This window comes from Setaria viridis, chromosome 9 (genome assembly GCF_005286985.2).
Source record: "Setaria viridis chromosome 9, Setaria_viridis_v4.0, whole genome shotgun sequence".
In the NCBI taxonomy this organism is placed as follows: Eukaryota; Viridiplantae; Streptophyta; class Magnoliopsida; order Poales; family Poaceae; genus Setaria; species Setaria viridis.
The window spans coordinates 18,946,184-18,970,773 of record NC_048271.2 but is presented as its reverse complement, the minus strand read 5'-3'; the positions used below and the strand labels follow the sequence as shown (position 1 = coordinate 18,970,773).

Sequence of the window (24,590 nt, the reverse complement as noted above, 5' to 3'; positions counted from 1 at the left end):
GCGGGCTTGCCTTTTTAGTCCAGATCACACTTTCACCGGTGCTTCTCAACTTGTCAGCATGAATCATCTAGGATAAGGACTATCACTAATAATTTTGTTTACAGAATTGTAAATCAAATTAGGATTAGAATTCTAACCAGTACAGAGCATCACTGAGTAGGCTACCAGCTAGTAAATCATGGATCATGATTGAGTAACCTTCCATTAAATTAAATAACTAATCGAATTCTTATCCAAAAATAATAATCAAATTCTTGATTTGCACAAGCCTGATATGTGTTTGACTAATTGAATTCATACTCAACTAAGAGGTGCCTTTACAATAATGACATCTACATTCTGGCTTGTACCATTTGATTTTGTGGGCATCCATTCCATTATCAGATCGCTTAGTCTATTGGAGCCAATCATCAATGAGATTCAGGCATCACCAGTCACCACCACACCCTGCTGGCCACTGCATGAATGAATCTTATCAGCATCGGTTAAACAAAATCACAAAAGGTCACTCCTTTCCACAATGTGCTCCTCAATGAATATGTACAGCATATGCACAATGAGTATGGAAGCTGGTGAGCTATTTACAACTCTTCCATACTTTCTGTTAATTAAGCTACGTGTAGCCTATACACATGGCAACATGGATAAGCATGATTACAAATAAGCTATGCAACTGCTCCTGGATATTGTTCACTTACCAGTGTAAGTGAGCTTCTTTATCTGCATCGGCAGCAGCAGCTCCCCCTAGGGTTCCGATTGGTGCATCAAGCATCCCAGTTAAACTCGAACGGCAAGTCAGAACTGAAAAACAAGCAATGACATGATTTCCAGAGCAAGGTTAGGGGCAATGACAAACCGAATTCAGAGTTGGCAAACAGCCCGCACAGTAGACAGTACGGCACTAACCTTCATGATCTCAGCATGGATGAAGCAGACAAGTTCAACAAGTAGCTAATCACCCTTGAGCTCCCACCCCAGCCTGAACAGTAACATTGTTGCTCATGCAATTCAAGATTAACTGACCAAACTGAACATTTCAATTGCAACAGCTTCTCATCTTTAAGTGGTATACGTGAGCCCAGCGATTCCAAGCAGCAGCGACGAGCTCACTGTGAGCTCGAACCAGCAATTGTTCCCGACAGCACAATTGCAACCTCGTCAACTCACCCACAAGCCGAATTGAACAGCAAGACATAAGATCAATGCAGGAAGCAGTACACTCTCATCACAGTCTCCGTGGACCTCCATGCTAAACCTCCAGCCACATCAAATACTCTGCCAAAGGAAGATCTGAATTAGAACTTGGCATTGCATTATCAATGACTGTCAGTGTAGGCATTCAATCTGATATATAGGCATTATAGCCAACAAAATGTAGAAGCTAAAAAACTGAAGACTGTGCAGAAGGAGCTAGCACGAATGTCCAGGGGTTAGGCTTCCGAAACAGCTATTGGACATAACTTAATTTAAATTCTAAAACAGAGCCGTTGAATGGTCTTTACCTTGATAAATTATACGAACTACTCCTGAAGAAGGGCTCTTGCTAGAGGAGTACACCAGGAATCACTATGCCACTGAGGTGCACTACCATCATGAGCAAGGTGATTAGAACACAACAGAATACTTCTTGCCAGCGTAAAACTGTACGTAAAATACTTGCTGCTAGCGTAAAGATCTAAAATAGAATTTGTTGGACTAGGATGATCAGATTGTACCTAGATTTATTTACTTAAAAAACTATATTCTTGAATTAACTATGTTTTCGTGTGCTAGGTTCATGTAATGATCTTGAATCCAGGTGAAGTTTGATCTGCAATTGGGTTACGTGTAATTGCATTTTTCATGAAATCTGTGTCATGGTTTCTGGATTAAAACTACATGTAGAGGGAGGGGATAATTGTAAGGAAGAAAATATCTATCTTAGGACAATCTATGAAGCATGGATCTCATTGGGCCATTAAGTATGGTCTGTAGCATTTTTTTTCTTTTCAAAATTGCATGCCTGGTGACTATAACTTCTAAGTTGTATTCCTTTTGTTTCTTCTCAGTGATTCAGAGGATGAATAAGATGGCCAGGTTGAAGCATAACACTTAATGGAGAATCAAGAAAAGAGATAGAAGACTAGAATGTATGTACCTTTGTAAATGTCTCTTGCATTTCTTGAAGTATGCAATTTCCATGTTTTTACAAATACTAGAGAAAAATTCTATATGTTTTAATGAGATATAAAGCATTTGTAGTAATATTCCAATGTCTGTATCCAAAATAGGAGTAGGTTCTCTCAGCAATGAGCTAATCGCTTACTGCATTGTTTAGCAATGCTAATTTCTCTGTTAAATTATTCTGCCTTCATTTATTCTATATTCCAAAGTGAAAAGTGTACTTCTTTATATAATCTGAAGATAAGCCGTACTTGGCTGCACAACTCATCCTTATTAGATTGATTGAAGGATTCACACCGACAACATTTCTAAATCTTTGAATTCAATGTTGGATGCTCTGTATTCTTCTATTACTGTACCGTATCCCTCATAGTCAGGTGATGTGTGTTACAAGGACAAGTGCCATTTGTTTTTTCAAGTACACTATATGCTAGATGCTTGATACAGATCGGGTTCTTTTGCAGATGTGTATAGTAGAATGGTTGTTTGTATCTGTATCTCTGTTATGCTTGTGAACGTTTGTTTTATTCAACTTTACATGCTTGTGAACGTTTGTTTTATTCAACAATGTATCACCGAGATACCAAGATCCTGTATCTATTATGTGACCTTGCACTTATTTGTATGAACTAAGAGCAGATATATTATCTATATTATTTTATATTATTTTCTATTACAAGTGTGTGTTGACACAAGCAAGCAATCACTTTCCTTCCGTCATGGCTGTTTGTTGGTTATAGACTGTTGTTCACGATCATTTCATTGCTTCAACAATCTCACACCATACTGGCTATAAACCTAATAAAATTGATTCTTATATATCTAAATAAAATCATATTTCCCATGCTCCATCTACGTATGTATTTGCGCTGGAAATCTTTTATGCCAACGCACGGGCACGAGTTCAGGGTAAAAGTGCGTAACAGGGCATAGGTCAGTCAGTAGTGCGTAACAGAGCAGGCGAGCAAAATGCTGAGCTGGTCAGTTGGACATGACATGAGAGAGTGCATGCTCCCCTGCTCTGCTGCTCAGGCGCCGCGCGCCGCAGGCAAAACCGCGTGCCGGTTCGGCGCCTGGGCCCCACGCTCGGGGTTCGCGTTTTCGGAAACCGCGGCGGAGCGCGGCCGTTCGCCACTTCGGCCCCTGGCATCACTGCATGGCAGCCACGCGCGCACACGGCTCTGGGCCCTCTCCGTTCTCATCCAGAACACACTTGCTACCGCCACGCTGCCACGCAATATATCACGACGGCGACGCCGCTCGGCAGGCTTCAGAACCGCGTCACGAGCCCGCCGAACTTGGGGGGTCTGTGTGTTGAGAGAGAGAGAGAGAGAGAGAGAGAGAGAGAGCAGAGCAGAGCAGAGCAGGAGCAGGAGCGATGAAGGTGCTGGTGGCGGTGGACGACAGCGACTTCAGCCGCCACGCGCTGGCCTGGGTGCTCGACCACCTCTTCCCGTTCCCGGCCGCCGCCGCCGATCAGCCGGCGGAGGAGCCCCGCCCCGCGCTGGTGCTCGTCCACGCCCTGGAGCCGCTCCGGCACATCATGTACCCCATCGGGCCAGGTGATCGATCATTTTCATTCCCCACCGCGCGCCACCCCGCTGCTCTCTAGCTAGTATCGTCACTTGGTGCCCTCAGTCACCGGCGCGTGTCTCTGTTCTGTGTTGTTCAACGCGTATATGTAAGCTTGCCACTGCCACCGCGCGCGCAGGGTCGGCGGTGTACGGCGCGCCGTCGATGATGCAGTCGGTGCGGGCGGCGCAGGCGGAGAACGCGCGCAGCCTGCTCGACAGGGCCAAGCGGACCTGCCACCAACGAGGGGTAACTTTTTTTTTTCTTTGTTTACCATCAGTTCCTACCTCCTACCGTGTACTAGTTCAGAGCAAGTGCAGAGCACTGGCCATGGCTACATTCTGTGCGTCATCGTCTGCAGGTGAGCGCGGAGGTGGTGGTGGTGGAAGGGGAGCCCAGGGAGGCGCTGTGCCGCGCCGCGGCCGACATGGGCGCCGGGCTGCTCGTCGTCGGTAGCCGCGGCCTCGGCGCCATCAAGAGGCACGTGACGTGGCGGCCGCTCGTTTCGCAACACGTGGAATTTGGATGATGCACGGCTGCTTATGTAACACCTGGCTGTCTCTGGACGCAGGGCGTTCCTGGGGAGCGTGAGCGACTACTGCGCGCACCACGCGAGCTGCCCGATCATGGTGGTCAAGCCGCCTCGCGACGACGACGATGACGACGACGACCACGCCCACCGGACGGAGGCGAGCTGATCGCCGGCCAGAGGAAAGAACACGGGCAGGAGAAAGAATCACTCACGCAAGCAGTATTACTTCTCGATCCGTTACGGTTGTTCAGTTATTCCCTTGGCCGTTGTGTCGGCACCTCACCTGTTCCTGGTGGATCCGTCGTCCGTGTAGCGATCCTTCTGATGTCGATGTATTCAGGAATTCGCCACGCTGAGCACCTTACTGTATATGTTGCGGATATCTTCGATCGACGATGTAAAAACCATGCGCTTGGGTCATTGGGTGAGAAATAAATTTGTGTAAATAATTATCACTGCTTTTTTTTCGCCTGTGTAAACATCAAGGAAGGCAACACTGACAGAGGAGGTCATTTTGCACTGATCATGTGTACTAGCACGTACTCCAAGGAAAGCACAAATTGCCTTTTCTTTTTTTTTATTTGGGGGGGGGGGGGGGGGGGGGGGGTCCCGGGAAGAGAACTGTCTTGTGTCTTCCTCAAAGCATCTCAAGTTTTTTCCCCTCACCAGGTCACAGTGTCACATGAACAATCTGGGGCTCCCGGCTCCCGGCTGTTGAATTCGTTTTCATTCCGAGAGTAGGAAGAGACCGGAGCACCGACGGATTAGTGGTACCAACGGTACTTGGTGAGTCGGATACAAACGGCCACGTCTGTGTTTTTCTTCTTAAATGATTCCAGTAGGCAGCATTTTAGAAAAAAGTACAAAGAACTATAGGATTTCTACAAAATTGAATCAGAGCACCGCCGCAAGAGTCCTGTTGCCATTGCACCTAGTGTTGAAGTGAATCCCCACCTAAGATAGGAGTATCATTAATTGTTTTTCAAAAAAGTAAAAGTTAAAAGTATCAAACAATGCTCACCCTTCCTGTTTGCATCCACCCAACTAAAATTTAGCTAGCTAAACAAATTTTCTTTTAGCTAGCTACAATTTAGCTAAATGATAGTTGAAATAGCTAAATGATAGTTAAAAAGATATTTATCTATGCTACCCCTCTCACTTTAGAAACTTTTCCCCATAGAAACTTTTCCCCAGGAAGGTGGAGGGGCTACTTAATCTTTAGCTTAGTTAGCTGGGTTCAATCAGCTAATCAGCTAAAGGAATCTTTAGCCAGGTAAACTTTAGTTGGATCTCATGGATCTAAAGCAGCTAAATTTAGCTAGTGGATTTGTTTGAAACTAATGTAACATGGAAGTTCACCTGAATATACTTCCAAATTCCTAGATGCATGTACGTGTACCAGGTTTTTAAAACTTTTTTCTTTGTTAAAATATAATCAACATCAGGGTCTGTTTGGTAGAGCTTTATGGCTAAGAGAAGTGATTCTGTGGCTGAAAGTGATTCTCTTTAATTTTCTAGCATAAACTTTTAAAATCAGGATGGAGAATCACTTCGCAGAATTAGGAGAAGCTACTTTTTTCAGCTCCCAACCTCTTAGTTCATTTCAGAAAATCACTTCATAGAATCAGCAGAGAATCAATTCTCTCTGAAAAACTGTTTGGCAGAGCTCCTGCTGGAATTATTAGAGAATCAGCTCTGGGAGCTCTGCCAAATACACTCTCAAACTGCATTGCACAAGAGAACTAAACATGACAGACTAAGTACTAAAGTTGTTATCATCATTCATATGATTGCTTTATTTCCTATGTTTTGAATTTCCAGACACATCTTTCTATCTCTCTGGATATATATCCGTAAATTTGTCACGTGGATATGTAACTTGCTCACTAGGATTATAAACTTCTCAAGTGTGCTGTTTGAACTCTAAATCACCCCGAGCAACACAAAGTTGGTTATGTGGCACATAAATACAACACCTAACATGCATTACGCATGATATCAACAACAAACTTGAACACATATTAGGGTCCTTTAGTAGTGCTTCTCAAAAAGCTTCTCCACCGGTTTTTGGTGAAGCCTTACCAAAGGGGTTACTTCAAAATGGCTCCACCATCGAAGCCAAAGAAGCCACAAAACGCTTTACACTAAAGAGAAGGAGGAAAAAAAGTGGCTTCGTCAGCTTCTCCTTCCTCTCCAAGTATTAATTGACCATAAAATTACCCAAATGCCATTGAGCTAAACTTTTTCCAAACGGCTTCAGCTCCACTAGAGAAGCCACTCCACCAAGGAGCCGGAACCATTTTAGCAGGAGCTAGAGCTCTATCAAACGGAACCTTAGAGCATGAGGACATCTCAAGCTCCCTGCTAGACTGCCGCTTACGTAATTATTCATATGCCAGGATGTTTGGACCTTAAATGGCACACTTGACAAGTCTAGGAATTTATATGCGCAATTTTAAAAATTTAGAGGTTTGGATAACATCACATGAAGTTTCAAGTTTAAATTCGGTGAACCTTATTTCTTTCGTTCCTCCTTGTTTTTTTTCTATATTTCTAGCAACTTTTGAGATATTATTTATTGGTATGATGGTAGTCCCCCTTGGTGTAAAAAGGAGCTAACCTTGTATAGTCTAATAATGTGACACATCAGAGTTCAATTTCACTTTGGACTTTGAGGTTCAATTTCATCAGCACCCTGATGTATCTTTTCATCGCGACTCCATGACTGAAAATCACTTTGTAGACTAATATTGTCACAAACAGGTATAGTTACTATCACTCAAAGACGTGGAGGGTATAACTATGCAGTTTTGGGTATAGCCCCCGCGAGCGACACGGGTGGTGCCATCACCGCCGCCGCCAACCCCCACGTCTTTGCCCCTCGAGTCCACTTCGCCGCTGCCAGAGGGGGTCGCCAGAAGCCTGTGCGGCCCCCAAGGACGGTGGCGGCGGGGCAATCTGCCTAGTGTAGGCCCGATTTGCCGGAGCGGGATGGCGCACCGAAGCGACAGTAGCCCGGATTTGGCCCCGCCGTGGGCGGATCTGGCTTCCCCGCCCCCCCCCCCCGCCACACTCCGGCAAGCGACGGGCGGAGCAGGGCGGCAACACGATGGCGGTGACGTACCGGGTTTTGGACGATGGACGCATGGTGAGGAGCTGGGCGTGGACCTGTAGGATCTGCTGGCGGCCGTGAGGGAGCTCTACGGTGAGCTCTGCGGGGAGCTGGCGTCGTCCATTGTCCATCCGTGGCGACGGTCGGTGAGCGGGCGAGGAGGCGGCAGGCGCTCGGGGCACGCGGTGTTGGGTGAAGGAGGAGGCCGCCGCCAAGGTGAAGAGGGAGGTGGTGAAGGCGCATGAGAAGGAGCCTGCATCGGAGGAGAAGGACGTGGTCCGTGGCTGGCGTGGGAAGGAGGAGGAGGAGGGAGGAGGAAGAGGAGATGGAGGAGGAGCAAGAGGAGCAGGGAAGCGGAGGCGCTCAAAGCGTGGAGGAGTGCGCACGCTCGCAGCAGCAACGGCAACAAGAGCGGCGCCCGGCAGAGCGGGAAGGTGCGGTGGCCATGCGTGGCCCAGCGGTGAAAGGGCCGCCGGGGAGAAGGAAGAAGCAGCGCACTAGAGAAGGAAGGGGAGGAGGAGGAGGAAGACGGCGTGACCGCAATGGTGGCTAGCGAGAGTGGAGGAGCGCCAGCGTTGGTGGAGAGGAGGTCGGCGCGCTACGGTGCCGCCAAGGCTTGAGGCGAAACATGGTGTTTGGCGGCGGCGTGGTGCCGCGGCTGGGGGTGGCTTGCGCGGGGCCTCGCCGGCAGCGCCATGGTGGTGCGGCTAGCGGCGGCCTACGCAGGGGGAGTCGACTGCGCCATGGAGGTGTGGGTGGCGACTTCGGGTCACCTGATCGCGACGACAAGGGCAGCTTGCCGGCTACGCGGACGACGACGCCCGGCTAGATCCTAGCAGCGGCCTATGGAGCGTGGAGGTGGAGGCATGACGACGGGCATGTGGAGGCGTGGTGGCGGCACCACCCTGGCTAAGTGGCTCGGGGTGTGGTCTACGAGTGCCAAGCTGAGAGCATGCATCGACGGATTGGAATGCTTCGGGCGAAAGCCCTCGCTGGACTTCGTACCAGTGAAGATGACGGCGGCGTCCTCGGGCATCTTTTCCCTATTGGGGGCGTCATCTTGGAGATACAATCCTCGTACATGGGATTTCTCCGGGAAAAACCCTGTCTAGATCCTGGACAAGCGACGGCGGCGCCACTGGCATCATGCCCTCCTTGGATGCGTCGTCTCCGGAGACCCGACTCGACTTGGCATCGCGGATCCATTGGGCAGCAACAACCGGTGGCGGCAATCTCGCCGTGTGGCAAGCTAGAAGGGGGCTGCTGAGCTCACTGGCAATCACAGTCATGGTGGTGGCCAGGGGTTGTTATACGGTTGTCGGTGGGTTGCTTGCAGCGGACCACGGCGGTAGTGCGGCGTGGGACTGCGTCCGAAGACAACGCTTGCAGCAACGACATCGTGGGATGACTAGTTTTGCAGCGGACCTCGGTGGGTTTTTCAGCTAGGCTGGGCCATCTAGTGTGGTACATCATCGGAAGACGGTGCAAGCGACAGACTTGCTCGCTGGAGTGGCGGCGAAGGCTATGTGCGCGGGTGAAGCAACAAGGAGAGGCCGACCTACGGCGACGGCTCAGCTGTTTGATGGAGATCTGGGGAAGTGGGGCAGCATCGCTCCCCACACTGACTGCGATAAAAGAATGGATCCGTGACGTGGAGTACCAGGGCGGGCGTGGCAAGACCCGCGCGTATGGTGAGAGCGAGATGGAGCCCAACAGTGGATGTAACGAGACCCCCATGCGTTGCGAGGCAGCCTGCGAGAGGTCCGGATTTGGTGGTATCACTCTGTCAGGTGGAGTGTGGTGTTTGCAGCGGCACTTCGGCGGAGGGTCCTGATGGCGGTTGCCTCCTCGGTGGGGTGCAATCTGCTTCCTTCAGATTCCCTATCGATGCAGGGCTACCCATGGGGATTTCAGCGACTACATGAGGGTGAGTGTTGGTGGGTGCCGCGAATATTATAAAGACTTCAGTTCTACTGTTGTGGCAAGTGGAGTGGTTACCCGTGTCGACATCCCAATCCAACTGGTCAGCCCTTTCTTTGTTTTTTCTTTTTTTTCCTGCCTAAAGCCTTCCAAGACTACAGTCTTGTATTACCTTCTCTATTAATTAATAGAGACCCGGCAATCCTCCGAAACCTTGAGCCCGTTCGGCAGCGCTTATTGCGGCTTCGGCTGCTGGCTTCCGCTGCCGCTGCTGCAGCGCAGCTATAGCTGCTGCTGCTGCTGCTGCCGCCGTTTTTGCCTGGTAACGGCCGTTTGGCCCACTGGAAGCTCAAGGTTACTTAGTCCCTGTTACAAAAGCAATTTATGCAGCAAACAATTTATCAAGTCTCATTTGCCTACTCTTTTTTATAAAATGAAATAATTACAAGGTGTGGGACTACAAATTATAAGCGAATTGTTGATACTTATATTTAGTTGTTAAAAATACAGAAAATAAATTGTTCCTGTACCGATAGGAGCGAGGGAGCGGTGACAGATTGTCCTTAGCAATTTCCGGTGTGGTTTCTCTACGCAGTTCGCGAAGGGTATCTGGGGCCGTATAGAAATACGAGGTATCACCTGGAGGAGTTTAGCAGAAGGGCGGCGGACACATTGGAGGAGAAATTCAATTTTCACCATTCCAGTCTTCGCAATGTGGTGGAACGCGCATTTGGTGTCCTGAAATCGAGGTGGCACATTCTGCGGGAAGTTCCACTATATTCAAGAGAACGGCAAACGAAGATTGTTATTGCTTGTTTTGCACTGCATAATTATTTGCTGGACCTTGCCAATGAAAGTTCTGCAGGTTCGTACAGGGCGCGAGAACCGGACTATGGGGTGTCCGAATGGGTGGCAGCTAATGCTACTCCTGATATGGGCAGTGTCCGAGATTGGATTGCGGCGGAAATCTCGTTGATGTAGACGCGGGATGTATGTTGTGTACGTTCATGTTGTAATTTGTATGTACGAAATTGTAATAGGTTGTGTGTACGTTCGTACCCTCAAGTGTGTTGGTTATGTTTGCCGGACACCATTTAAATGGTGTAGTTCCATTTACCGCTACAAATTTTATTTTCGAACGTAGCAGCGCATGCGTAGGGAAACCACACCGGAAATTGCTAAGGATAAGCTGTCACCGCTCCCTCGCTCCTATCGGTACAGGAACAATTTATTTTCTGTATTTTTAACAACCTTATATTTTTTAAGTATCAACAATTCGCTTATAATTTGTAGTCCCACACCTTGTAATTATTTCATTTTATAAAAAAGAGTAGGCAAATGAGACTTGATAAATTGTTTGCTGCATAAATTACTTTTGTAACAGGGACTAAGTAACTTTGAGCTTCCAGTGGGCCAAACGGCCGTTATCAGGCAAAAACGGCGGCAGCAGCAGCTACAGCTGCGCTGCAGCAGCGGCAGCGGAAGCCAGCAGCCGAAGCCGCAATAAGCGCTGCCAAACGGGCTGCTTCAATTTCAAAAAAAAACTCAAAGACGTGGAGAGAAAATTATAAAAGAGATGACATCATCTTCTCTGGATGAAAAGACCGTCTCTAGAGTGTGTCGAACAAAAGCTATCTTGTGATTCATTTACTACTGTACTACCCCTATAATAGATAATATGTCGTACTCATACATCACTAGACATTATCTATCTTTTGTACATGCCCAACGAAATGAAAACAAAATAGCTCCGAATATTTTTTGTTAACTCCATAAAAATAAAAAAATAAAAAATAACTTTGCTTGTGTTCTGAGAAAATTTTTGCTTGGCGAGGATTCGAAGAAAGGTGGGGGCGGAAAAGTCCCCAAAAGGATGGACGCAAGCCACACGTTCGCTGTGGCCTCCACCTCAGCCTGACGGCCCCCTCTCGTGGCCGCACAGCTTGCACAGCGAAACCGAAGGAAAAGACTCCCAGAAAAGGCAAAAAAACGCAACAGGAACTTGCAACGGCACGAGGCCACGAGCAGACGAGCTCGCTCGAACCGAGGTCTCGTCCGGCCCCGCTCCCCTCGTCACCTTCTCCTCCGCGTCCCCCTCCCACCTCACGCGGGGACTACCGAATCAGCAGCAGCAGCGCACCAGGCAGGTGACGAGCAGCACCGCAGCTCCACTGCTGGAGCGGAGCCAGCCCCCTCCTCCCCCGACCTCACAGCGAGCTCCAATGGCGACTTCCACCTTCCTCGTCGCCCCCGCGCTGCTGCGCCCCCGCGGCGCCTCTCCTCCCGCCGCCTGCGGCTGCTGCCGCCGCTGCTCCGCTCCGCGCGGGGGACACGTCCCGCGCCCGTCGGCTCGCGCCTCGAGCAGCTGCCGCAGCCCGCCGTGCGCGCAACCGGTGAGCCTCCCTGTCCTGCACCTCCCCTCCTACCCCTTCGCCACCAAGAATGCGGGGCCGCTTAGTGATCTGGTCGCTAGAATCAGCGGGCGAATCCCACTCCTACGGTGCCCGTGCCCGTGCCCCTGCGTCGCGGGCTTCGCGGCCCGGGTCAAGCGGGCCTGTGTCAAACTGTTTCGCTGTGTTGGGGCTTGGGGGGACCTGGCGCGCTCACGAATCCGCGCTGATTTCTGGGTCAGTTGATCGCTGCGTATGTCTCGTGTTCCGCTGCCTGCTGCCGTTTTGGTGATTGCTTGTGCCTTCTCTGTTTCTAGGTGAGCTTGTGCCTCAATGTTGGTGCTGGGTGGCCCATGGTGCTCAGGGGATCAACCGGCAGGAGGTTTCAGAAGGGTTTAAGTGCCGCAGCGACGGATGCTGACGCTGCTAGTCAAGTTGATGACGATGATGAGGATATGGTCCGTGTCACCAATGAGGCGCTTCGCGCCACCATCCGCAAAAGCAAAGAAGTCTTGGCAAGGCACAAGGTTATACTCGAGCAGGTATGATTTACGTGCTGTCTTGATGGAATCAGATCGTTTCTCAACATATACACTTTTAGATGGCACGTTCTCTGGTCAATGGTGCTGCTACAATCAATGCAACTAGAAAATTGTTATCTGTATTGCAGCTAGTCGAATGCTGCAACATATCACATGACTTGTCATTTGCCTTATGTAGATGAAGTTTAGGTACATGTATGCATTAACACAGATTTCGTTGAGATGCGATTTACAGAAGAATGTTAGACATCCGAGTCAGATTCCTGCTGTCCTTGTAGCAGCTGTTAGACCTTGCACTTTTGAATCAGGAACAGCGCTTTTGATTTTTTTTAATTGACAAATTACACCGCGCGACTTGTGGGTTTGTGCATAGTCGGGGCATTTTGAGGAAGAACATGATGGTATAGGGAATGGTTCTGCTACCTTCTATATAAGCAAATAAGTACTGCTGATTTGTAGAGTCCACCAAAGAAAGTGTCCTTTGATATATTCTTACCGGAATCGAATAAGTTTTGTCACACTGCAAACAATTTGAAAGTGTCATCACACTGCAGTTTTTCTGCCATTTTGGCCCGTAATCATTACCTGCTTCTTTTCAGGACTAGTGGTATGTTTTGTGATATGTTTGCTGGAACAATTTGCAATTCACTTTTAACTATCCATTTTTTACTAGCTAATTACTGGCATTAAACCTTAACTATCTGGAATGATGTGGAGTATGCTTATGCTGTATTGTTTATTGAACTATATGATGGTTTGAATGATGATATGTGGGCAACTTATTCAGATATCGGAAAAGAAGAAGCTCATCTCAGTTCTCACAGAAAGTTCCATTCATAATGAACAAGAGCCGCATAATGATCAGAGTGATAGTTCCTTTTCACACTTGAATGCAGTATCAGAGGGTGAAGAGATTAACTATGGTCGTCAGATGTACCTTGATACACATGCACAGCAATCTGAATTTTATACAACTTATGGAGAGTCCATCTATGATCAGAGTGAATACTATGAAAGTTTAGAAGACGAAGATACTGATTTTAGTGAATCATTTGGCGAGGCCAACTATGGGAATCATTATCAGTATGACCGTTTTCCTAGAGCTGCTCCCAGTGTATACCAACCAGAAGCTGCTAATGGTATGGATCATCATTATGTGGCACAAATAAGTCAAGTAAGAGAAAAGGACCTGTCAGTTAACGAGGGAGCAAATGGCAATTCTTCTGCTTCGGGTGGCGTTGATGTTATGAATGTCATATTGGTAGCCGCAGAATGTGCTCCTTGGTCCAAAACAGGCAAGAACGAAATGATATAACTACGTTTCTTATGTTCTTGTAAAGGTGTGGTTTAAACTTAGCATGGACATTATTTATCCAGTCTGTATGCTGTTTCTGTCAGCCTACCAAATGCTGGAAAGAATAGGTGTCTGTGGTGGTTGGATTGGTGTTGGTGTGTGTGATTAGGTGGTTGAAGGGTTCTGATTGCTCACATGTGTGATTTAATACATCTCATGACACGGGACGGTAGTGGTAGCTAAGAAAAGGGTGCACATGCGCACAAGCTGAAAATTTATAACATGGCAAGGACCTTAGCTGCTAAATAGCTTCGCAAAGGCTGGTGATTTAGGAAGTAGCAATATAAGGAATATCCCATTGCACATGCATCAAAATGACGCAAATGCCCTTCCTTCTCTAACTTGGGTTGCTCTAGCAGGGTAGTGAAAACCGCCATTTCGCCCAAGAGTGTCATTCTCCAAATTTTCATATCTTTGAGATGTCATTAGGTAGTTTAGTGTGAAATGGTTGTTATCTCACTAAATATGACCGAATCAGGACCCAACTTTTGAAACCCAACTCTCTAGCTGATCGGGTTTCATTTCCACAATGTAGTGGCTGCTCTAGAGTCTCCATGCAACTGTGCTGTTTACATGTTTGCCTTTTCGTGATCGTATCTTGCGTTTAATGTGTCAAGGTGATTGAATTTGCATGTTCCACTTAAAACATTTGGTGATCTATTCAGTTTTAGAAAGGTATAATTGCTTAATGTATGTTCTCCCTTGTGGTGTCAATTACAATCAAACAGGCTGATCTTTTTATATTGTCTAGTTAATGTGCTCAGAGCTAAAGGTTTAGCTGTTGCTGTACCTATTTACTTTAATGCCGCCATCTCATCCCTGATGCTTTAATGTAAATATATACAAGTAAAGAACCATCTTTTTTTTGGCAAAAAAGGTTGTGGGTTTTTAGTGACCCCCTTGTGCCCATATAAATTTGCTACTGATTTTAATGATGTATAGCTAGTCAACCATGATCCCCCAAATTACAGAAATCCTAATTTAATCATTGTTTTTACTGTGCACATTATATCTACCCCAGATACACTGATCATTTGAGTCACTTGCTCACAGAGGGCACAGTAACATTGTACTAATTTCCTGCAGGTGGGCTTGGGGATGTTGCTGGAGCTTTGCCCAAGGCTTTGGCTAGGAGAGGTCATCGTGTAATGGTGTGCTTTCTATTTGCTATCTTATCTCAATGTTTTTGGATAGAGATTTAACTAAGCTCTTAATAGTTGGAAGTGCTAAGTTTAACATGAGAAATAAACAGATGGATGTAAATTTCACAAAATCACCTATGCATCCACTTGGTGGCTGTAAAATCCTTAGGTTACATACTTTGAATGAATAGAATTGACAATAGAGTTTTGGGGTACCATGACATTTTGTGGCCACTAAATAAACCTGAGTGAATGGACAAATGATGAGTATCTGGTGGTGGTAGTTATTTGCTCTATCGCCTCCTTACTTAGTGGGTCTCCTCAAAAGATTAAGATGTACTAGCGATATGTTCAGCAGAACTCATATGCTGTTGGCCTCAAATATATCAGCTAAATGCACAGCACAGCTAAATTCTAAGCAATGCACTGTGTATTCTGACTTGCAGTATATTTGTGGTCTGTTGCCTGCACTGTGCAATCTAGTTAGTTACATGAGCCTCTACTAATTCTATTAACTTTTCGCTGCATTGCCATGTAGAAAGATCCCTTCATTATGGCCAACAGTAGAAAGAAATGCTTTTGAAAAAACACTGCAATGCCAACAGGAATCACAGTGCATTGTCTAAAAAAGAGTTATCTAGTGTAAAATCTTGGTTAGGGCCCAGTCTGGGAATAACTCATGTAGTAAATTCCAAAGCAAACCTGTGCCCTTATATGAGGGAACATCAAGCACTTTGCGTTTGAAAAATAAGTGTGTTATAGCTGAAATTCAGAAATGCATGATATACATTTCCTAGATAGCATGGGATGATAGGTCTGTTTCCGAGTCTTTTGTGTGCAATATAATTTAAAGTTTCAATAGCCACATTTGGGGAAGTACTTGAATGCTAAATATATTGTTACTTCTTATGGTTTTATAGGTTGTAGTTCCAAAATATGGTGACTATATGGAACTACAAGAGATAGGAGAGCCAAGGAGGTATCAAGTTGCAGGGCAGGTATTTTCCTCTGCTATCATGTTATATTAATAACTTACATATGGTCATATTGATTATGGCACCTCCTAAAAAAAATGCTTTGTTTGGACAGGATATGGAGGTAAAGTATTATCATGCATACATAGATGGTGTGGATTTTGTTTTCATCGACAATCCTATCTTCCAACATGTTGAGAGTGAAATTTATGGTGGAAACCGAACAGTAAGTATACTGCCACTTCATTTGCTGATACCAAAAGTTGAGATGAGATTTATATTATCTAGCAGTCAGTTTCTTGCCCTTTTGGTTTGTTTATAATTAGCACTAAGCTGATTAACATTTATCTTCAGGACATCTTGAAACGAATGGTTTTGTTGTGCAAAACAGCTGTAGAGGTAATCTCTCTTTGCTATTACATTTGTAGTTCCAAATTTACATCTAAGATGTCTAGTTACACAGCATACAGTTTGCTGCAACTAAAAAAAGGAATTGTATAGTTGGGATTTGGGATTTTATATGCCAACTTCTTTCTTATTTAGTTTATCTTTCACTAGTCCTTCAGGTGCATCCAGATTTTTATGTCAAAAAAAAGATACCTTCCTTTATGACTTTACCATGTGACCTGTCTGAGTGCCCTTTTTAATACAATTTTTCCATTTAAAATATGGGTGGCCTTTATTTAAGCTTTTTATTTCTCTATGATTGTCTTCTGCAATATACTTATAGCAAACATCTTTTAGGTTCAATGGTACGTCCCATGTGGTGGCTTTTGCTATGGTGATGGAAATCTTGTGTTCATTGCAAATGATTGGCATACTGCACTACTGCCTGTTTATTTGAAGGCATACTACCGCGACAATGGTTTCATGACATATGCCCGTTCTGTTCTTGTGATACACAACATAGCACATCAGGTAAGATTGTTTTTCGTTACTATTACCACTTGTGTCCTATCCATACTACATGGATTTTACCTGTAGCGGTTATTAGGAAATATTGCTATTACTAATATTTACTTTAATGCCTTTTTACCTTTTTTGTCCCCATTATTGGTGGATCTTGTTGGGTTTCTTTATAGCCTTCCCCAACTTGCTTAGGACTAAAGGCTTTGTTGTTGTTGTAGTTAGTTGAAAATTATATACTCCATTCTATGGTGTAGGGATGTCAGTTAGGTCCAGTAGGAAAAGGTAGCAGTGACCCATGCAGCCATGGCAGTACCTGCTAGGAAATTTCGGCCCATGTGCCTGCATGCTATTTGTCATCTGTGACGGGCTTAACTGGTCACATGTGGGTGCAATGTAACTTTATCTATGCCTCTTAACTATGCACACGCCAAATGTTGTCTTAAAAGAGTGCCAAGGAAGATATTTAACAATTTTACATTTGCACAGATGACAACTATGATGCAAAGCACCCACTTTAGTTAGTTACATGAGCAGAACTAGTAAATATATCAAGAGAAATGAAGTCCAGAATCATATTAAAAAGAATCCAAGCTATGAGAGTGGGTGTGAAGGTGTGAAGGTGTCATGGTGGTGAATGGCTGGTGCCAGGAGAGTGGGGGATACTCCTTGCCTGGATGTGTGTGTACTGTGTAGTGAGGTGGAGAGAGGAAAGGTGCCTGAATTATGAATTTTGTGGCCTTGAGTAGCGTTCATAAGTATTGGGCTGGATCCACGTGTCAGGGTAATACATGGGTGAATGAGTGATGGTCATGGGTGAGGGTGGAACATTCCCATGTTTAACTGTCAGGTGGGACTTTGAGGTCATGAATGCACCTGTGGGCATAAAAACAAGAACATACTCGTCTCCACTATCTACCCACGAGCAATTGGATAAATGGGCAAAACTTGATATGCTTATATTCTATTCTATACAATGAATCTAGTAAGGTTCACAATTACATGGTGCACCTTTATCCTCAAGGGCACGTGCCATGCGTGTTTGAGGTAAGGTAACATACTTCTTGCACTTCATATGAAATATTCAAGTGGACTTTATTTCTACATAGGTAAACCACGTGACAATTAGAGCCTTCTGATGTATCATAACTCATGCAATATCATGGCAGACATTAACATGTAAAAAAATGGACCATATGATTAGCATGGTCTCAGATAGGAATTCTAGGAAGGTAGTGCCATGCATATTTGCAGTTTTGCACCAAGTAATGGGATATACTAGAATGCTTGAACAAAGTACGGTCACAACTCCAGCAAAACAAGCGTAACAAAACTTGTAGTTGTAGAGAGCCAGAAAAAAATAGTACTTTTGACAGGAAAGCGAAAGTATTGAGTGGTTCATGCTGTCACTATTCAGATATTTTATAGACAACTTCCCTCTATATTACCGTAATCCATATTTGGATTCTGGCTCAACATTGTACATAGTAGTTGCTATACTATATAGCCCTTTTAGGTTAGCGATGATGTTATTGTTCTATAAATATTTTATCCATTCGGATAACTTCGACTGTAATAAACATGAAGATAAATTCTCCCATTATGCTATATGTTCATGAGTTAATTTCAATTTCTCTTTCCAGGGTCGTGGTCCAATAGATGACTTCAGTTACCTGGATTTGCCAGGTCATTATATGGATCAATTCAAACTCTATGACCCATTCGGAGGTGATCATCTAAACATTTTTGCAGCTGGGATTAAAGCTGCTGACCGTTTTCTTACTGTTAGCCATGGTTATGCATGGGAGCTCAAAACACCTGATGGCGGTTGGGGCCTTCATAGCATCATTAGTGAAAATGATTGGAAATTCCAGGGTATTGTCAATGGTATTGATACAACCGATTGGAATCCCAGGCATGATGTCCACCTACAATCTGATGGGTACACCAACTATTCTCTAGAAACAGTTCAGACAGGTAAAGCACAATGTAAGGAAGCATTGCAGAAAGAGCTTGGCCTCCCAGTTCGAGGTGATGTTCCTGTCATTGCTTTCATAGGACGGTTAGACCATCAAAAAGGTGTAGACCTGATAGCAGAAGCAATGCCATGGATTGCTGGCCAAGATGTACAGTTAATCATGTTGGGTACTGGAAGACAAGACCTTGAAGACACATTGAGGAGACTTGAGAGTCAGCACTATGACAGGGTTAGGGGTTGGGTCGGTTTTTCTGTCCAGTTGGCACATCGTATGACTGCAGGGGCTGATGTACTATTGATGCCATCAAGGTTTGAGCCGTGTGGGCTGAACCAGCTATATGCCATGATGTATGGTACTGTCCCAGTGGTTCATGCGGTTGGAGGTCTTCGAGACACAGTCCAGCATTATAATCCCTATGAGGAGGTTGGAGTGGGTTGGACTTTCGAGAAGGCAGAGGCAAATAGAATGATCGACGCTCTAGGGCACTGCCTGAACACATACAGAAATTACAGGAACAGTTGGGAAGGCATCCAAAGGAGAGGAATGATGCAAGATCTAAGCTGGGACAATGCTGCTAAACTCTATGAGGAAGTTCTTGTTGCTGCAAAGTATCAGTGGTGACTACTGAGCTGCCCAAGAAGGTGTTGACAGTTGCCTTTCGCAGACCAGGACATTTTTCCTGTCGCACCAACTGAATTCTTTTGGTGCATCACGTTGCTGTCTGCATGCTTCATCCTGAATTTTTCATGATGGCGCGAGTCGTGCAACGGAAATTGTTGCTGCGAGATCCTAGATAGCATAGCATCCAATGCAAATTCTGGGTCTACTTCCTGGATGAACACGGTGAAAGAGGCTTTTCCTGGAAGGAAGTAAACGATGAAGAGAACAGATTAAGTGGTAGGCATCATGCTTTTTTTTTTTAAGTGGCTTCAGTTCATCTGTCTACTAGGTGAGCTCGGTAAGGTGCTTTCGTACAGGGAGCAGCAGATAGCAGAGAAAATATTGCTTTGTTTCTCAAATAGATTGTTGTATTCTAATTAGGGCGTTTATATGTTCAGTTCTTCGATTTTTCGTGCATATTTTGTAGATGGTTTAGTGCTCTCCAAATTGTCTGGATGGTGAGATGAAAAAGGTTTGCAGGTTACGTATAATTAATAAAGTTAAAGAGGATCGGAAGTTTATGAACTTGCTATGAAAGTTGTGGGCCTACCCCACGAATTCCTTTGGCAACGTACCCTCCTCCACGCCACCAGCTTTATGTCACTCTCCCGCGGTATGTCGTGACACCACGCGGCCTGCTGCAGCCCGCGTGACGTAACTGAGTTACCACGATCCACGCGTATTTTTATTTTACTTATACTTTTTTTAAAATAGGATAACTTTCCACTTAAGTATCCATTTTAAATTTCCACTTAAGTTTCCATTTTAAATTTCGTCACCACCATTTACAAATTCTAAAGTTATAGCAACTTATGTAAATATATAAGAGCTAATTCGGTATTAAGTATGTAGCAACTTATGTGTAGACCTACCAGAAAATAAATATATAAATTGCTATATGTATACATGACACTGTTACTTATATGAAATGTTTGCCACGTGTCTTTATAAATTATCCCTATATAAGTTGTTACATTATTTCTGCATTAAGTCGTAAGAACAAAGAAGTTGTCCACGCGTTCTCTATACAAATTGGTATTAATAAATTTATATAAATTCTACATGTAAGTTAAATATATACTAGATCTACCAATTACAACATTGTACAATAAAACTTGCTTCGTAAAATTCTACAAGACAAACAAGGTGACATGTCAGCTTCAAAAATACTATATAAAGTGCTACAGTTTACATATAAGTTGCATTATACCTATAACATAAGTTGGCAGTTGCATGAAAATGATTTCAGAGCACATCTAATATGTGTGTTGTTTTGTAGATCTCGTGCAAGGAACACAACCGTGCAAACAGATTTGAAAATGAACGCTTGATAGAGTAATGCCCGTTTAAAAAAATGCAACAACTTTGCCTAGTTGATCTCAGTAATAATGTCATACGAAAGCGACATCTCCTCCTACGTTTGCCTCCTGCTCCCGCACGGCACCACCAGGAAATGAAGTTGTTCCAACAGTGCGCTACGTTAATTTAAATCAGTAGGGTGTCATGATTATGTAGGGTCGTGTGCTTGGCCAACGAGGTCGTGGCTTAATTGTGCTTGCCAACAACCCAAAGGTCCAATGCTCTATGCTACCTGAAACTTTGAAGACAACGGAAGAAGTGCAGCTAAAGAACAAAGATCATAACCTATCCAAGATAGCAATAAGACCAACCGGCAGTCTGGCACAATACCTGAACCTAGTGGAAAAATACAACAGCCTAATAACCAAACCACAAAGTCTAGCTTAATCTTCCATACTAAAGAAATGACTGAAAGCTGAAACTTAACGGAAAATTTGCATGTCACTCATCTCAACAACATAACCACTGTACATCTCAACATGATCTCAAAACTTTAGTACATGACTCCTCCTTGTGGATGTAAATTGCAAACAAAATTCATTGCAGAAACTATATTTGATTGTCTATACATCTTAGTCAAACATAATTTTTCACAACATTCTTTGTAATCACTAATAAGAGGTAACATTCTCAGACAAGAAAAATTGGGTCCACTCTAAGAAGCAGTTGCAATATATAGATCTTCACCCGTCACAAGTGTACCTACAACCATGGGCTAACAATCATCTAAAGGCTCTTCATCTATTGCAGTACTTATAGCCTTGGATATAATATTGAAAAGAAAGTTCCTACTCTTGCTTCCAGCCTTTAGAATAATGAGTGCCTATGAGCGACCGGACCAGCTCAACTTTTGATGTTATTAGTATGATCGCTTCAATGGTGCTTCTCTCCTTAATTCTCCCGGACCAACAACTTTAACTAGATTGTAGGCAAAATGATCCTTTAATATTATATTTTTAGATGGTTGTACTTTGATCGAAGCAGATTCTTCATCAGTAGAGCAACTGGTTCTGTCGCAATTGTTGAGATCTTCAATACGTGCATACAAGCTAACCTGTCGAAATCCAAAATCAGTTTTGTGTTAGCGTGCAGCCTAGATAGCTTGGTAAGGAGCTTCAATGCTTGACATTGTATACTTCGGCTGCCAACGCACACTTTGATCACAAGAATTCCGAACACTCTAAACCTTTCCCCGAGCATGTAGAGGTTGCTTTGATTGTTAGTGGCAGCTGAAAGTGCTACAATTTCTAGCTGCGGATCAGGATACATACAACTCTTACAGAGGATTCCTGGAGGGAACATGTTAAAATATGCAATGCGTATTTGGAACATTCTAGAAAGTTGTGGAGATAACAAGAGACTAACTTTGCCATGCATGAAGATAAGATCCTGGTAAAGTAGGAAGAGTGTAGAAGTTAGATATTTAGGTAGCCATGCTTCATATGGAATACTCTAGAAGTTAGATATTTTGCATGATAGGACTTATTTAGAAAATGGATAAGGACGAAAAAAATCTAGAATTGTAAAAGAGTGCAGAAGATGGACACATGAAAACACCATATGAGCCATGGAGTCCTCTATATATAAGGGGTGACTTCCCTCCCCGTACTGTGGCAAGAAAGCCAAGGAAGTCAAGTAGACGCCACTTGAAGATGGCATAGGTAGCCACCATGAAGACATGCCCTAGGATGGCATGAGTAGAAAGTGGTAGGATAGCCACACAAAAAGTAAAAATGAGTCTTGTATCAAGTTGAGTTGTGAATAAAGGTTTGAGTTCCCCTATAGAGAGTTGGTCTTCCGTGTTGGTGTCAGTGTGAAGGTCTCCTCGGAATAGTATGGGTAAGGGTCCATAGAAGAAGTGGTATTATAGTACTTTGGTGCCACATCTAGGAAGTCGGTGTTAAAGTTGGTGCGCCGATTTTTCAACAGACATATAGCCTTATTGTTAGCTTTGAGAAGATCATCTAGATCACATTTCTGATGTTGAACTTGTAATCTGCACATCATTTCATCTAATTTCTTTTTTGATATTTCATCACAACATGAACCGTTCTTGAAAATCATTTTCATGCAGCACCGAGGTGGCTCCAATGCACTCCGGAAGGCATTTATCAGGAGATGCATAAGCCTATAATAGCAAATGTTACTTCATTCCATTAGTAGAGATCTTTCGGTACATTCGGAGCAATCCGTAACTCAAATTTTTTTAGTATATACCTCAAAATATGTCTAAGTGGATTGTTGTTCCTTCTCAAGCAACCAATTTTCAATAAAATCATCATCTAATATAGCTTTAGTTTTCAGCAATAGTGTCTTGATGTTCTGGACCATTTCACAATTGTATGCTCAAGACACATCAACAAGAGAGCATCTAAGTAGAAAATCGATGTTTTTGTTCCAGTTAGTCAAATTTTCCATCTAGAGAAAACACAGTATGTCATGTAATTATTGCAATTTTTTTGATTTTTGTCAAACATGTATTGCATTAACTGGCTATGTTTAGCATATTTCAATCACTTTTTGACCAATAGTAAGAAACTCTCTGCCCTGTTTTGTAGCTACTGTCAAGAAATAATCGGATCTTATTTCAATTTCAGTTGAATAAATAAACAAAGATCATAAAGACAGAATAATACTCTCATTGAACTCAACTTAGTATGCAATAAAAACTAAAACTAGAGGAGATGAAATTATGGATAAAAACTTAAATGACTAAAAGTTGTGGCATTCTCTGATCAATGCTTGGCATTGATGTAGGAGGAGGAAGCAGCTTGAAGAACTAAAACAAACAAATCTTTATACTAGTTAACAAACTCACCTTGAGGTGCAGGAAGGGGAGCATTGATGCTGCCGCGCTCGATTATGTAATATAAGAGCAGACTGATTTCTCTGGGGGCTCCTGGCGCAAAGACCTGAGCAAACCTCAGGTTGGGTCGGGCTCAAGCTGGGCCATCAAAAAGCCCAGTTTCTTTTGGACTAAAATCTCCACCCAAGCTCGCCCATTAACCCTACCAGGCCAACAAAATTGGGCCTAATTGAGGTCGGGCTCGGATCGGGCTGCCCGTCATTTTCTAGTGTAAATTTAATTCATTTTATTATCCGCTCATTTTTTTGGACTGTGAAAATTAGCGCCACACCCGATCCTAAATGAGTGTCGTGCCATGCCAGGCTCCTCTACCTTCACATTCTAGATCCGCCACTATGCACGGAAGCCAGTTAAGCTCCATAGCTTCCGGCCTCTTAGGCCCATCTCCTCCTCCTTTTCTCCTCAGCGCCGACCCTTTCTTCCTCGACGTGCCTCCACCCCGTCCCCGTGCCTGCCTCTGTCGCCCCGGCTGGCGGCTGGTGCGTTGCCGTGCCGTCCACCCACCATCCATCGCCGACCTTCCTAATCCGGTGAACTTCCTCACCCTTGTTGCTGGCCACCGCCAACCGAATGTTCGACCCCGGCTCGCCGGTGGTGCTCCCGTGCCGACTCCGCCACTGGCCGAACCACTACCGCCGCCGGGCTGCCGCCACCGTTAATCTCCTCCTCCTCCTCCTCTATGGCCGCTGGCCGTTAGAAGCCCCGGAACCTAGAAAACCTAACCCTAACCCCGCCGACCTCGACCACCGCCCCGGCGAGCGGCGACCTCGCCGCCGGCCGCTCCCCCACCTCCCACCCATTTGAAGGCTTCGGCGGCTAGGGCGAGCCAGACAAAGTAGCCGGCGATGGCACGAGCGAGCAAAAGCGAGAGGGAGAGAAAGGAGAAGCAGTAGCAAATCGTATGGGCAGCATCACATGCAGCACCGGAAGTCATATAAGAAACTGGCTTCCGGAAGCACATAGGAAAGCCGAATTTCCTCTTCCGTAAGGAAGATGAAGACGGAACTCACACGCACCGTGGCCTAAACAGGCCTTGTAGGTGCCAATACGGGCTTCAAACTTTGGGCTGCCGTAGGCCCATAGCTTTGCTTCTCTATAGTCTAAGCACTACTCAGTGCT

The 24,590-nt window shown here is 44.9% G+C and overlaps 2 protein-coding genes across 3 annotated transcripts; both read left to right on the top strand.

Moving 5' to 3' along the window:
• Positions 1–3,414: 3,414 nt before the first annotated feature.
• LOC117836676 (uncharacterized) lies at positions 3,415–4,786 on the top strand. The gene is made up of 4 exons (XM_034716144.2): positions 3,415–3,725; positions 3,875–3,984; positions 4,097–4,215; positions 4,307–4,786. The coding sequence occupies exons 1-4, from the start codon at positions 3,542–3,544 to the stop codon at positions 4,431–4,433; spliced, it is 540 nt and encodes a 179-aa protein (XP_034572035.1). The 5' UTR covers positions 3,415–3,541; the 3' UTR covers positions 4,434–4,786.
• A 6,508-nt stretch (positions 4,787–11,294) lies between these two features.
• On the top strand, positions 11,295–19,771 carry LOC117838981 (soluble starch synthase 2-1, chloroplastic/amyloplastic). Of its 2 annotated transcripts, none has more exons than XM_034719202.2 (9): positions 11,295–11,692; positions 12,007–12,231; positions 13,019–13,526; positions 14,672–14,736; positions 15,648–15,725; positions 15,817–15,927; positions 16,056–16,100; positions 16,446–16,619; positions 18,251–19,771. In XM_034719202.2, exons 1-9 carry the CDS (start codon positions 11,522–11,524, stop codon positions 19,205–19,207), a joined length of 2,334 nt encoding a protein of 777 aa, XP_034575093.1. In that variant the 5' UTR covers positions 11,295–11,521; the 3' UTR covers positions 19,208–19,771. The 2 variants fall into 2 exon arrangements, with proteins under 2 accessions (XP_034575093.1, XP_072146897.1); XM_072290796.1 differs by lacking the exon at positions 11,295–11,692 and adding an exon at positions 11,793–11,926.
• Positions 19,772–24,590: the final 4,819 nt, after the last annotated feature.

Excerpts from the sequence above, each read along its gene's own strand:
- LOC117836676 (XM_034716144.2), top strand. The coding sequence starts at position 3,542 with ATGAAGGTGCTGGTGGCGGTGGACGACAGCGACTTCAGCCGCCACGCG. Across the intron at positions 3,726-3,874 it reads CATGTACCCCATCGGGCCAG|GGTCGGCGGTGTACGGCGCG; the intron begins GTGATCGATCAT and ends CCGCGCGCGCAG. Across the intron at positions 4,216-4,306 it reads GGCCTCGGCGCCATCAAGAG|GGCGTTCCTGGGGAGCGTGA; the intron begins GCACGTGACGTG and ends CTCTGGACGCAG.
- LOC117838981 (XM_034719202.2), top strand. The coding sequence starts at position 11,522 with ATGGCGACTTCCACCTTCCTCGTCGCCCCCGCGCTGCTGCGCCCCCGC. Across the intron at positions 11,693-12,006 it reads GCCCGCCGTGCGCGCAACCG|GTGAGCTTGTGCCTCAATGT; the intron begins GTGAGCCTCCCT and ends CTCTGTTTCTAG. Across the intron at positions 15,928-16,055 it reads TTTATGGTGGAAACCGAACA|GACATCTTGAAACGAATGGT; the intron begins GTAAGTATACTG and ends ATTTATCTTCAG.